Genomic DNA, 13,857 nt, shown 5'->3' on the forward strand with positions numbered 1-13,857 from the left:
TATACTATTTCAGAGCTTACCCAAAGACAAGTAATTTTGAAATGTCGACATGCCTTGGTTTGTGTGCGAGTTAGTTTAAATCGGGCAGAAAACTTCATATATTGGCAAAATGTTTAGTAATGTCATGTACTTTCAGCATTCATAAATAGCACTTTGTAATGCTGCTGACCTAGTATCAAATATTCGCATCACAACGCCACTTGCGAGGTTTCCATATATTTCAATTACACTAATAGGAACGATGACACCAAAGAGTTTTCTTTTGCGAAGGTACACTAAATATAACCAGGGTGATTCTTGAGAAAAACATTTATAAAAAAAAAAACGAATGATATGATAGTGGATCCCAAATAATTTTGAGAGTGTCTCGAAATACCAATCCATTTGATAAATAATTTTCATTCGACCACATGAACGCTGATATCCTGAAAATTAATGTTGAAAGAGAATTACGCACTCTCAGGTATCGGACATCCAGTCGCGATATTCAATCGTTCATATGCACAAATCTCACATTAATAGTAATTGCTACCCAAGTTTGTAAAGTTTAGAAACCAACAAACAGAAAATAACCTAAAACACAATTAAAATTTAGTCGGCAATAAATTTGTCGCCAAGACGATGCCATACAAAACAAAAAAGATTTGGTCGCGAGAGTTGCGTATGATGACTGCCGTTGTTTTTTAAGCAGAATGTAAAAAAAATTATAATTAATAAACGGGAGTTACGACGAATCGTGTGTATTAAACTTCCCTGGTAAGTATTTTGGTAAGTACTATTATTCTTGTACTTATACACACACCTGTTGGAGTATTTCGGACAATTTCGAATTTAAAATAAATGAAAACCCGACATATAATAAAGACGCACGCAAAAGTAAAATGAACATTTATTGAAAAAGTTATTATTTAAGAAAGACAACATGATCGTACAATTCCGCCAAAACCTCGATGTTCGCAAGTGAAATAATAAATAAATACTTCCCTGTATTCGATCAATTAACTTTAGCGTATCGTTGTTCTGCCAACAAACAGCCGGGTGCAAAATATTTCCGTCCTCTGATATGCTCACAAATATTCTCGATATTAATATCATACCCTCGCGTATGTACTTTCTATTAGCTCTTTAGTGATCCCTTCAATCCTTGGCCAAGTCATGTTTCGAATATGTGAATATTTTATTCGACCATACGTGGCCGGCGGGATGTTAAAATTGTAAACAAGAGAGAGGTAAAATCAATCGCGAATTTCGTTATAACGGCTCGTTTACGAATTGTTGCGCCAGTTGTCGTCGAAAATGTTTACATTTGTTGTATTTTGAGGCATTTAAGCAGTAATAATTAGGGCATGACATCATCAAAATCGTCAAGTGAGATCTTGAAATTGCAAATTCCGTAAATAAAATTGTGAATTATTTGGTAACGAATTCAGCTTTAATGACCGTCGGGGTATTGTTTTGTTGAAAATTATTATTAATGTGAGAGCGCCAAAAACATACAGTCCATACCGATGCGACTGCAATTTATATGGTCGCAATTGGTCTGGCGCGTTTATTAATAGTGTAAAATAAATTAAACGAATATCAGTTATAACCAAGCCTGTCAGCGTGTTTATTTTCTGTTGGCAGGAATCGTAAAATACCATCTTGAGACAAATTCACTTCTATTATTAAATGTTAATTTTCAGTTATTATCGTTATACAAATAACGTGTGGCAACTTTTTAATTTATCGTCGACCAAAAAACCGCCCCACACTCGTCCAAACGTGTGTCGAGCTTGAACGACAGGAACAGATTCATCGACGCCCTTAATTAGGGAAAATATGTATTTTATTGGGAATGCAAAATAAATGTAACAAAACGCATTTTTTGTGATATAACTTTGTATTTTCGGAAACGGGTTGCCGTGAAAGGTAAAATTTGATCTAAATTAATCGCAAAAATGTTTTATTTTAAATGTAACAAAACACATTTTCGCGATATAACTTTGTATTTTCGAAAACGGGGCGTCACAAAAATTATTAATCTAATGTTTTATCTATCGTTTAACTAACGTCTGGAACACATCATTTTCGGGGAGAACTCTAGCCCGCGAAATGTCATTTAATTTAAAATAGAGAATGTTTCACGCATTTCAAAACGGAAAATCACCAGTAAGTGGACAGGGATTCAACCCTCCGGATTCAGTATTCTATATCCCCCCGTGTCAGAACTTTCTGAAGAATGGAACAAAGAACCCGTCAAACCGCCGCGGAAGAAGGGGAGTATTTTTGCGCTAATAATTAGGGCGTGACAATATCAAAATCGTCAAGAAACTGGTGAATTTGCAAATTCCATAAATAAAATTGTGAATTGCTCTGGTAACATTTTAGCTATAATTATCGCCGGGGTATTGTTTTGTTGTAAACACGTTGAAACTTGAGGGAATTAGTTACAATTAGCGCCTGACCTCTATTAGGCACTCGAGCACTCGAAAAAAAAGCACTCCAGCCCAATCTTTTTAGCATTAAGTCGCATACGTAAAATATCCTGTAAAAGAAGTGCTGTTCATTAACGTCATCTCGTCTTATGACCACGCAGAAATGCCTTTATTGCCGAATTATTCAATCTCTATTTTAAATCAACATTCAGGATTGGCACAATTTCAGATTTGCGAAGTTTATCACCATAGAAATACATGAGAAAGTTAATTATCGTCTTAATAAATATCTGCATCACGGTATGGACAATAATATTACCATTCGCATAAAATTGGGACGGTAAATTTACAAATCTTGATAGGTAATATTAAAGCCAACGCAAATGTTAATTTGAGTCCTCAATGTCTTCAACAGCTGTTGCCGATGTGAACGAACGGGTAAACCCGAAATATAAAACTTCGATGTCCGCCGACCCACAAGAATTCATATTTGTAAAAAAGAGAGGGCGGGAATATAGATTACCCAAAACCTGGATATCGCCGCCAAAACGATCGGTGACAAGAACAATTAGCGATTACAACGGTATTAACCAGTAAAAAGGCTTTGTTGCCGATTTTTTAATGTTTCCACCACGTTTATTCGGTACTCCTTAAAAATATTCGATTCAAAAAAATATTGAATTTTGCCCACCCGTCCTCGCATATCAATGAGAAATAGTTGTGTAAATATCGCAAAATTATGGAAAATGCCACTCCTTTCAACATTGTGATCACATTAAAATGGCACTTAATGGTATTTTGTGAATTTGGTGATTTTGCAAATCTGTGACATGCTGCTAAAAGTTTCGTCTGATTTGAAAATCGTGCAGTTTGGTCACAATTCATCCAAAGTGACTATAACACATAACACTTTTATAGTCATTTTGAATTCATCGATATCATTGATAGTCACATGACCAATTTTCAAAGAAACGCACTGCGTATTATTCCAACATCTGGTTTCAATCACCCGAGAGCGGAGAGCGTTTTTTGCCGGAGAAGCGGAATCGGTGTGCTTGTATAATAATCATATTACAAACAAGAATTTTGCGGTTAATGCAAAAGCTTTATCTCCTATGTCTGCATCTCATAGGTTAGAATTCCGGTAAATATCGTTATGATATGCAGAATTGAGTTACAAAAGTACTAGTATGTTACTTATTTGTCAACTTAATACTCGAAAATATTTGTTAACTTTGAATTTTTATTCCATTCAAAATCGGAAAAAAGTGCTATTTCTCTTCAAAATCGGAAAAAAGTGCTATTTCGCAGTCCCTAAAAAAAGTTGCGAAAGTGCTTCGCAATTTTCGCAAAAAAGTGCGCTTATAGTGAACACTGGTCTGGAGTAAGAGCGGATGAATCAAAACCGCAGTTTCTGTTTTGGAGGGTCCCCTAACTTTCGATCAATAAGTCTTCGGTCTCCGACCGATATTCTCGTTTATTAATTTTGTTGCTTATACTAACATAGAATTCATACCTGTGTTACTGTTTCAATAGAGCCAATGTAAGTATCGGGGCGGAGCAAGATGTGCTCAAGTTGAGTTTTCTTCTGATAGATTCTCTCAACCGACATACGTTTGTTGTCCTTGTTGATTTTTGAATCCGGTGTTTTGATGATCGGCTGAAAGGATTGAAATGATGATTAAAATTGGTAACAGGTTTGGATAATTCTGAGACCACAAGAGGGTGTGAGACATGACTCGTCAGAAAGCATTATTTTGAATAAAAAATTAAAAACAACTTTTTTCGATTTCTTGCTTGTTAGGGCACAGTTTTCATATTCAAAGAATGTCCCGTAATTTGGTTCAATAAAACGAATACTCCATAAACCAGGAGCATTGGGATCGACAGCGGATGCGTCATATCGCGCCATGCTTGTCTCGATAATAATCTAAATTAACCGCGGCCGTCATGTGACAAAAATTGCAGTTTTCTGCTGAAAATTCTCAAATGCAATAGTAACAGTTTTTTTCTTAGATAAATCGAATTATTTTTTTTGATTACAATAACGAATTTTTTTTAGTTTATTGAGCAACTTCATTTTACGGTATTTTTACCGATATTAAGGGATGACAATGTCCAGACGTCCACGAAAGGAGGGGTGTCTGTTCATCAGTAAAATGGGATTCTCTGAAACGAGACAATATAGCCAGGCAGCCATTTACTGATTTCAGGATTTAAAGCAACAAACAACACAATCACTGAAATACTGAAAACAAAATAATCTAGACTTGTCAATAATTTTCGAAATATCATTCAGTCTATCTGGAAAACAGGAATATAAAATATTTTTTAAAATGGATCATGTTTGACAGCGAAATTTGCACAAGGCATTTTAGCATATTCAACAACAAATTCAGAAATTTTGGTAATGCGAAAGATATGAATATTCGAGATAAAAATGGACTAATATTCTTCTGTTTTTCAAAATCTGAAAATAGAGTTGGAAGTCAAAATACTGAAATAAGTTTTATCTAAACATGAAATATCAAAGTGTCAAATGCTTAAATTCTTCCTAAACTGCAAATTGGATAGCGGTACCATATACCTGTATACTGATTTAATATAATATTAAACATACAAAAATAGAATACTGGACATATGACAGTACGGTATGAAAGAATGCCCACGATTTTGCGTTATGTGAAAAACAATCAGTATGATAAGTCACAAATAACATTAATCATAGCACAAAGAAAAAACATGAAATCCTACCTTGAAAGTCATTTTCTGAAATTCTTCCTCGGAATCCATTTTGGGGTTTACAGAATTTCCTCCACAGAAGCTCCGAGAAAACGAAAATAAAAAATTCGAACGAAAAGAGCAGAACACGCGCGCAACTAACATGAGACAACTTGCGCCAAAACTTTCACCACCAGATGGAAGCTCGGCGCAGGAGAGTTTTAATACCGGATAATTTTGAACAGTTGGCGCAATCGAGTAACTTGCGCGAAAATATACGTAATAAAAAGGAATACAGTACTATTTTATTTTTAAATTAATCAAATTTTTTAGAAACATGTGAGCTGAACGACGCAGCGGAAACGATGAAGTCATTATTTTTACGTAAATAAATTGACTTTGGACTTTGAAATTATGATACCATGTATCGGACCATAGCGTTCGCGTTTATATTGTGTGTAGGCTATATAAATTTTTCTGTTTATAGACTGTTATGATGACTCTTATTCAATGTTGTTTTGTCGAATTTGGATTCCGTCCACTCACTCCACGTGAGAGAAAAACTACGGTATGTCATTCGCTCTCTTTTCCGGCCGACGGGCTGGAGGTTGGCTGCGTTTTGTTGTAGGATAGGATAGGATTTACCTATTTATCCCGGGGGAGAGGAAAGCCGATAAGACGGCTTATCCATATGGCGAACCACGGCCTCTCGTCCGGTTACCATTCCAAGTCGGGTATGGGATTAGATTTACTGTATTTTTTTTTTCGAAAGCATGGACTTGGTGGTGGAGGAAGCCGTAACCGACCAGCGGTTACGTGAACCACCCAACGACGGCGAGGAGTCCAGCAATCCTCTCGCACATAACCATCCCTGCATGGGATTCGAACCTGCGAACCCACGCAGAGTAGTTAGAGGTGCGGTGGCGAGCGTATTCCTAACGCTTAGCCCGTTGAGCCACACCGCCGCGCCTCTGTTTTGTGTCCTCTGTTTTATGCTGTTTTAAGTGTGAAGTTGCCTCATAATGAACAAATCCGGAATCTGAGTCTTCTGATTCATTCAGCACACAGTAGCAACATCATTAAAAAAACTGTGACACATGGCACGCTTTTGGCGAGAGACTTGAAAATACTGATAAGTCAACATATGGACACTCTTTTGGGTACTCCCCTAGCATGTGTACCAGGTCAGGGTTAGGTCATAATTTTATTCCGATTTTCCGGGGATTTTCGGGGACTGTCTGTGTTAGATGAGTGAATATACCTACCCCTGCCCATAGGTTTCAGTCCCTATAGCCTACACAACTTGATGTAAAGGAGAAGTACAAAATTAGTTACCTCTATGTTGATACACATACTTCTGAAACGCCCTCTTTTGCAACATATACTCCCTAGTAAAAAGGCAATTTTTATAAAATAAAATATACCTTGGCAACCTACACATTTGGCGGGCTTGTAGGAGTGGAAGGCGTCGATTTGAAGAATATTTAGGATGAAATGGCGAAACCTTTTCGTGGGCCTAGCAGCGTATTTTCTTGAGTATGTCAATTCGAATATCTTCAGAAGACAAGATTTAGATCTTGGTAATGATATCAAGGTGTATTTCAACTTGCATATGAATTTGTCTTTCAGCATACCCGAAATTATGTTGTGCGTAATTTATATTGAGCGATATTGGTTGTTTACCTGTCGATTAGAGGGTTTAACTACTAAAAGCCTCGCTCATCAATAATAACAGTGCTTCAACAATCAAGTTGCTTAAACTTGCTAATGTTTATTATATATTTGAACCTTGGGTGTCGCTGCTTGATAACCAGCTCTGGTTCCCCACGGCTTCCCTTCCCCAGTGAAATGTGTATTCAATATTATTCTAATATTCGTCAGAACAATGCATGTTCATATTTTTTTACTGAATGGAAAAAATAAACTTGACTATGACTGTTGTTGTACGGCATCCTAAATTAAGCCCAATTTTTTACGTCAGCTGACACTTTGGCGCATGAAAGCAATGCTTTGGGAATTTGGTGAGTTCAATGTTTCAAGGCGGCGTGGTTATTCCGGACCGATAAACTCTGTAATGGCTATACGTAGTCGAGAGTTAATCAAACTGTTCTTACTTAAAGTAAATTTCTCTTCTTCGCAGTGAGATGAAAGTATTATCTACCGTATATAGAGATATAAATGGATATATTGAACATGCTGATGCATTGTTGGTCATAGTGGTTTTTATGTTGACGTTGATAGAATAAAAAAATTACCATTTCTTCCAAACTAGAGGATCAATCGTTTTAATATTTTCAGTAAATTAAGATAAAATGGTGTATTTGAACGCTATTTCTTTTGAAATTTTTCTGACTAATTAGTTGGATCCTGTCATTTAGTTCAAATTTTTAACATTTCAAAATTGCGAAAAAAAAGCGCCACCAGGCCATTCTTCAAATAGTCTTTATTCGTGTTTTGGCACCCTGGACGAAATCAAAATTTATTTTTATTCCCGTGAAATAAAGAGTTGGAATTTCAGACACCCTGGAGACGTCCTCAATCTATGAAATTTGCTGTTGAAAAAAACATCGATCATAGACATGTTGTAGCGTCTGCTACACAATTACAACAAATGCTTGAACTCTCTTACCAAAATCTGTTTGCATTCAGGCATGGTATTTTGACCATGTTTTAAACAAACTTACATCGAACAAGTCTGTGATCAATTATTTCAGATTATTCGAGTACAATTCGATTTTCTGACATCCCCAAGGTGGCGCTGTCTGCTCATATTCAGAAGATGTGTTGTTCAGGTAAACTGCAATCACATCGCGATCGTTCAATTCACAAACTTTTTTTATGGCGAATTTTGTTTTCATGCGATTGTTTCAATATGATAGGATTTTACATACTTTTCCCGGGGGAGGGGAAGGTAGATGAGACAGCTTAATCATACGGTGAAACACAGACTCTCGTCCGGTTACCAGTCAAAGTCGCGTTTTGGGGATAGTTAGCCAATTATTTGTTTTTATGCAAACTGTGTATACCAGTGCACTGTGAATAAATATTGAAAATGGTTAGCCCCTTTGATATTAGAGTATAATAAAATCCGGACCTCCTGAAGTATGCGCACTAAGATGGCGCACAACCTGAACTCTGGTTGTGTACCAGGTTAGGGTTCAGGTTGTGCGACATCTTGGTGCGCATACTTCAGGAGTACCTAAAATCTAATACCGTATTTCCCAGAAAATAAGACCTAGCCTGAACTTTTAATATAAGCATCCCCCCCCTCTCAAAATAAGATCGAGTCATTTTTTTTTTTAAATAAAAACGTGTTATTTATAAGTGAATGGATATCGGTTTTCCTATTTTGTATATCTGAAAATCTCGTAATTCTCTACTTTGTAATTCTGTCTTTGATAAATAAAAATGACAGAAAACCTCCCAAAATAAGCCCTAGTGTTATTTTTTGAAAAAAAATTGAAATAAGACCCTGCCTTTTTTCGGGGAAACATGGTAGCAATGTTGGTTATCAAGCAGCGACACCCGTGATAAAGTCTAACTTTGATACAGGTAAAACAGAAAGAAGTTGAACAAATATATGTAACTAAAAAAATGAATGTCCAAAATCCAAAATTGTTACAAAAAAAAAGAGATTCCAGGCACCGGCAAGTTAACCATGGGCAGCAACATAACAACACACAGCAGACTGAGTACAGTCAGCGTAGGAGAGCTATTCGAGAACATTGTTTAGAATGATTTTTTGTGATCGCGGTCCAGTAGAAGTCAGGTACGCGGGCATACGTCTTATTAAACGCTTAAAAACAGTGAAAAACCGTCAAAAAACACCAATAACTCTGCTAAAACGCTTAAAAACAGTGAAAAACCGTCAAAAAACACCAATAACCCTGCTAAAACGCTTAAAAACAGTGAAAAACCGTCAAAAAACACCAATAACCCTGCTAAAACGCTTAAAAACAGTGAAAAACCGTCAAAAAACACCAATAACTCTGCTAAAACGCTTAAAAACAGTGAAAAACCGTCGAAAAACACCAATAACCCTGCTAAAACGCTTAAAAACAGTGAAAAACCGTCAAAAAACACCAATAACCCTGCTAAAACGCTTAAAAAAAGTGAAAAACCGTCAAAAAACACCAATAACCCTGCTAAAACGCTTAAAAACAGTGAAAAACCGTCAAAAAACACCATTAAGGCCGTTATTAATAATTATATTTGGAAACATAAGCACTCTGGATGGTTAAGATTTAATATGGGAGTAAGTTCAAGACAATATCTGGGACTGTGGCATGGTTTTCAGGATTGGAACCATTAGACAAATACCTCTGCATAATGCGAGCGTAAAATTTTAGTAATATCGGAAACAGCTTAATTGCAGCCATAAAAATCGCTGCGAAGCATCGAAGCTATAAAATCACGCAGGTGAGAGCGATTATGTTGAATGATTTTTCTTGGGTTACAAAGGTTCATTTGCGAACCCCGTATGACTGTATGGGGCAGCACGTGGGACAACAGAGAATCGTGGACTTCGACCGTAGTGGCGCGATGAATGTTATTTAAGCGTCATAATAAATTACGATAATCGGCAATGTTGACGAAACAATTAGAAAATGTTTGCTGTTATTACGTATATAATGGGTAAATAGATAACTGAGTGTACAAAGGTCCCGACTGCCGAGAGAGATTATCGAAGTATTTTGTGTATAATTCATCGTCTCCGATGTCAAGAAACAACAAACTACAATTCCGTTGTCCTTGTTTATAAGGCCAACTCCTACTAAGTAGGCTTGTGAGCTAATGTGTTGTCCGTCACGTAGACGAAAAGTGAGCCCATGTGCAATTTCGCATTGAGTATGTGGGCAAGATTCTAAACAGCGCAAAATTGTTGAACAATTTTCTTCTGTATTCTAGTTGTTGTGCGACGTGCTTGTTGTGTTCTTCTACACTACTCTTTATTTTTTGTATATATATAATAGAAATTGCAGCCTATGTTCAAACTGCAATCCCAAGTATTTACGCCCGAATAATCTTCCGTTTATTATTTTAAATTTACTCCAGTGTAAATTCCACGGAAAATCTAATAAACCTACTCACTTACTAGAATATCTAGGCACCGGGCCGATGTGCGCGTGACCTTAGTACTGTATGTGGAATCCCACAAAACCTCGCAAAGGTGCTTATTATAGATCACAAGCGTAATAACTCATCCTAATTATTACGTAATTACTTTATCGTTTGTTTATATTTTTACATCCGATGGTATAAAAACTCCCAAACTTTTTTATAGACGTATTTGTGATTTGGCTTGATAAGTTAAATTGCCTGATCGACGTATTTATCATCCAGTTTACTACCACCGTAAACGTAGACGTGCTAGTGATTCATCGTTTTCTCAATTACATAAATTCTTTTGGCCATAAATAGTTTAAATGTTAATGCGAGAAAGTGAAAAAGCGTTCCCAGTCCGGGAATCGAACCCGGGCCGCCTGGGTGAAAGCCAGGAATCCTGACCCCTAGACCAACTGGGAGGCATTCGAGATATCTCGGAATTGAAATGACAAACGTTCATTCAAAATTAATATTTTTGTCATAACGAATGTGTTTCGCATTTATGTGGTATTGAAAAGGAAAACGTAAATTTCATTCTTTTAGTTTTGTACCATCGGTAAAATATAGAAAACAAACGCTTTACTGTGTGTTTATTTATGTTGGTAATATTCGGTAGATTATTTCAAAACTAAAACAAAAACGTGTTCCCAGTCCGGGAATCGAACCCGGGCCGCCTGGGTGAAAGCCAGGAATCCTGACCCCTAGACCAACTGGGAGACATTCGCGATATCTCGAAATTGAAATGACAAACGTTCATTCAAAATTAATATTTCGTCATAACGAATGTGTTTCGCATTTATTATGTGGTATTGAAACGGAGAAGGTAAGTTTCAGTCTTTTAGTTTTGTACCTTCGGTAAAATAATGTGTGTTTATTTATGTTAGTAATATTTGGTAAATTATTTTAAAACTAAAACAAAAAAAATGTTCCCAGTCCGGGAATCGAACCCGGGCCGCCTGGGTGAAAGCCAGGAATCCTGACCCCTAGACCAACTGGGAGACATAAGATAACGGTCGATATAGGGTATACGAAAGCCGATGTTTTCTTTTTTTTCGCTCAGCTAATTCTCTCGTTTTTAGTCTCGTTTTGTGCGATGGTATCGAATGATGGCTTCGCGTCTATCACGAATCAATTGATTTTGGTCGTACCAACATTGAAATTATTTATTGTTGTGCACAAAGTGAACCTATGTCGCTTTACTAATTTCTTGTTGTTGCCCTTTTCTCTGTGCGACCACCAATGAGATGTTGATATATGAAAAAGAAACAATGTATCCTTTCCTATGTAATTTACTATTAATGCGAAACTTGATCTTGCATATTTTCAGATCAAATCTGATTATGTCGCATAATTCTAATAAGGATAATACCACAATTTCCCGATCTAATCGAAAAGTTTATGTAACATTTCGAAATACTTCGCGACTGACTGGTTAGGAAGCACTGTGGTAAATCTGAAAAAAAAAAACAGGCAAAATCCTGAAATATACGAGCATTTGGTCAGTGCTAGTGAAACCCAGTTGACGCCAAATTTGAAACGGAAAACAACAACAAAATTCCAGAGGTCGGCAGGTGTGGGTAAAATGAATTTACGTGAAATTTTTTTAGACAAAATTTGTATCGTGAAAGGCTTGGAATTTTTATGCATGGTTTATCTACTTTTTTTGGGTACAAAGGCCCCAAAAACGTCTTCGTGATGACACAGTGAAATTTATGGATCTTTTGCAAGAATTCCCCGGCACTAATGCGAAAATGTGAGATTTGAGAAAAACACCACCGCCACGTTTTGAAATAACAAATTAGTAATTATCGGGGTCGGGAATTATTTGAATATTTGAATTTTCAGGGCAAGGCAATAGCCGTAAATAAGCAACGCTAAAAATTGCACTGCAATTTCTAAACGGGGCTCCGAACAAAGCCATCTATAAGCACTGATATTTAAAGAATAGGTAAAAACATACAACAGGTCTGAAACTTATTTGTTGGAATACAGTACATTCATAGACGTGCCTATGTGAACAAAGTGTAAACATTAAATAAAGACGTCAAGAATTCCAATGCAATTCGCCTACTTTACATCAAGTTGTGTAAAGGGGCGGAGGTGTATGGGTAGGGGGCATATTCATGTGGCTAACACAGACAGTCCCCGAACTCGTATTAGAACTAAACTAAGGGAAATCGGAATATAATTATGGCCTAACCCTAACGTACGTACCACGCTACGAGAGTACCCACTTTGTACAACGGACCAGAAAACTTATCTGTAGGGATACAGTACATTCATTTACGTGTCTATGTGAACAAATTGTGAACTATAAATAAGGAATTTGAAAATTCCACTGCAATTTCTATAAATTACGAGCGGGGGCGGGAAAACTACATGTAAAGGTCGCGCACCACTTGTTCCCACCGCGCCATCATCAACGACAAATATGGAAGAGAGAAGACATTGACCTGGGGTTATATCGGTTCGAACGACATCGGGGTGAATATCGGGCAAACTCACGAGGTTGAAGTACCAAAGTTAAACGAGGTCTCTCGCGTCTATCACCGGAAAGTAACGGGAAACTGTTGCGACAATTCTGGGAAACTAACACAACGACGACGAGGATTGCCGACCTTTGGCCGACTAGCTTTTCACGCCAATTTTTGAAACGTACTCAAATGAATAAAGCGAACTGCAGCCATTCCACATACATGGTTCCATTACATTTGAACCCACGTACATTTGAACCCATGACAATTGCACCTGTATGCTATTGCACCTATGGAATTTTTTTTGTTTCACGGATAGTTAAACCCATACTAACCCTAACCCATGGGTTTTAGCACCCGCATATAGATTGAACCCGTGGATATACGCATGGGTTCAAATGTACAGTCACCCACATACATATCTGAATTTGAAATTCATTAAATATAGGCTGCAGGGGGGGCCAAGGTTTTTGACCAGGGCCCAAAATTTTGCCATGTAAGTGGCCGTAAAAAGTTACATTTTATGAACAATATTTACAGTGTTACAAAAGCAAAAGTGGAAAACAATGAGCCTCGCGCCAAAACTAAACTCAATTGCAATCTCAACAAATCCCTATTTTAAGCTAAAACATCGAAATTTGGTTTAAGTTTGGTTGTGGCAGCACCAGGCGGGCCAGATTAAATCACCCAACGGACCGGATTCGCCCGCGGACCGTAGTCTGGCCATGTCAGATATAGACACATTCATTTTTCGGTGAAGTACATTTGAACCCACGTACGTTTCAATCTATATCCGGGTGCTAAAACCCATGGGTTAGGGTTAGTATGGATTCAAATGTCCGTAAAACAAAAAAAATTTCATAGGGGCAATAGTATGCAGGTGCAATTGTCGTGGGTTCAAATGTACGGGTGCCTGATTTATTATGTTTACTTTCATTATTGAGTACAACGTTTGCACATGAACTGTTGCCGCAATTACTTCGCCATTCAATGACCAATTTTCATTATTGATAGATGAGAAAAATCGATAGATTATTTTTTATATTATCGAGACGTACGAGCCCGATAGTCCACCCCAAAATTTTGCTGATATATTTTAGCTAATAAGGCTTTCGACTTTTGCGTTCATATATTTAAGC

General features: G+C 37.1%; 1 protein-coding gene and 3 non-coding genes across 9 annotated transcripts in view; all 4 read right to left on the bottom strand.

The window, feature by feature from the left end:
* LOC120330502 (DNA topoisomerase 2-alpha-like) overlaps window positions 1-5,330 on the bottom strand; it is a 65,089-nt gene extending 59,759 nt beyond the window's left edge. For all 6 annotated transcript variants that reach the window (XM_078118278.1, XM_078118277.1, XM_078118279.1 and 3 more), the window contains exons 1-2: window positions 5,172-5,330; window positions 3,934-4,077 (exon numbers count right to left, since the gene is read on the bottom strand). In XM_078118278.1, the coding sequence (XP_077974404.1) occupies window positions 3,934-4,077; window positions 5,172-5,303 (276 nt within the window). In that variant the 5' untranslated portion in view covers window positions 5,304-5,330. The remainder of the gene's footprint in view (window positions 1-3,933; window positions 4,078-5,171) is intronic.
* Window positions 5,331-10,591: 5,261 nt separating this feature from the next.
* Trnae-uuc (transfer RNA glutamic acid (anticodon UUC)) lies at window positions 10,592-10,663 on the bottom strand. The gene has a single exon. It is a non-coding gene; the product is annotated as a tRNA-Glu (tRNA).
* A 225-nt stretch (window positions 10,664-10,888) lies between these two features.
* Trnae-uuc (transfer RNA glutamic acid (anticodon UUC)) lies at window positions 10,889-10,960 on the bottom strand. The gene has a single exon. It is a non-coding gene; the product is annotated as a tRNA-Glu (tRNA).
* Window positions 10,961-11,170: 210 nt separating this feature from the next.
* Window positions 11,171-11,242, bottom strand: Trnae-uuc (transfer RNA glutamic acid (anticodon UUC)). The gene has a single exon. It is a non-coding gene; the product is annotated as a tRNA-Glu (tRNA).
* Between the last annotated feature and the right edge of the window lie 2,615 nt (window positions 11,243-13,857).

The sequence above is a fragment of the Styela clava genome, chromosome 12 (assembly GCF_964204865.1).
Source record: "Styela clava chromosome 12, kaStyClav1.hap1.2, whole genome shotgun sequence".
In the NCBI taxonomy this organism is placed as follows: domain Eukaryota; kingdom Metazoa; phylum Chordata; class Ascidiacea; order Stolidobranchia; family Styelidae; genus Styela; species Styela clava.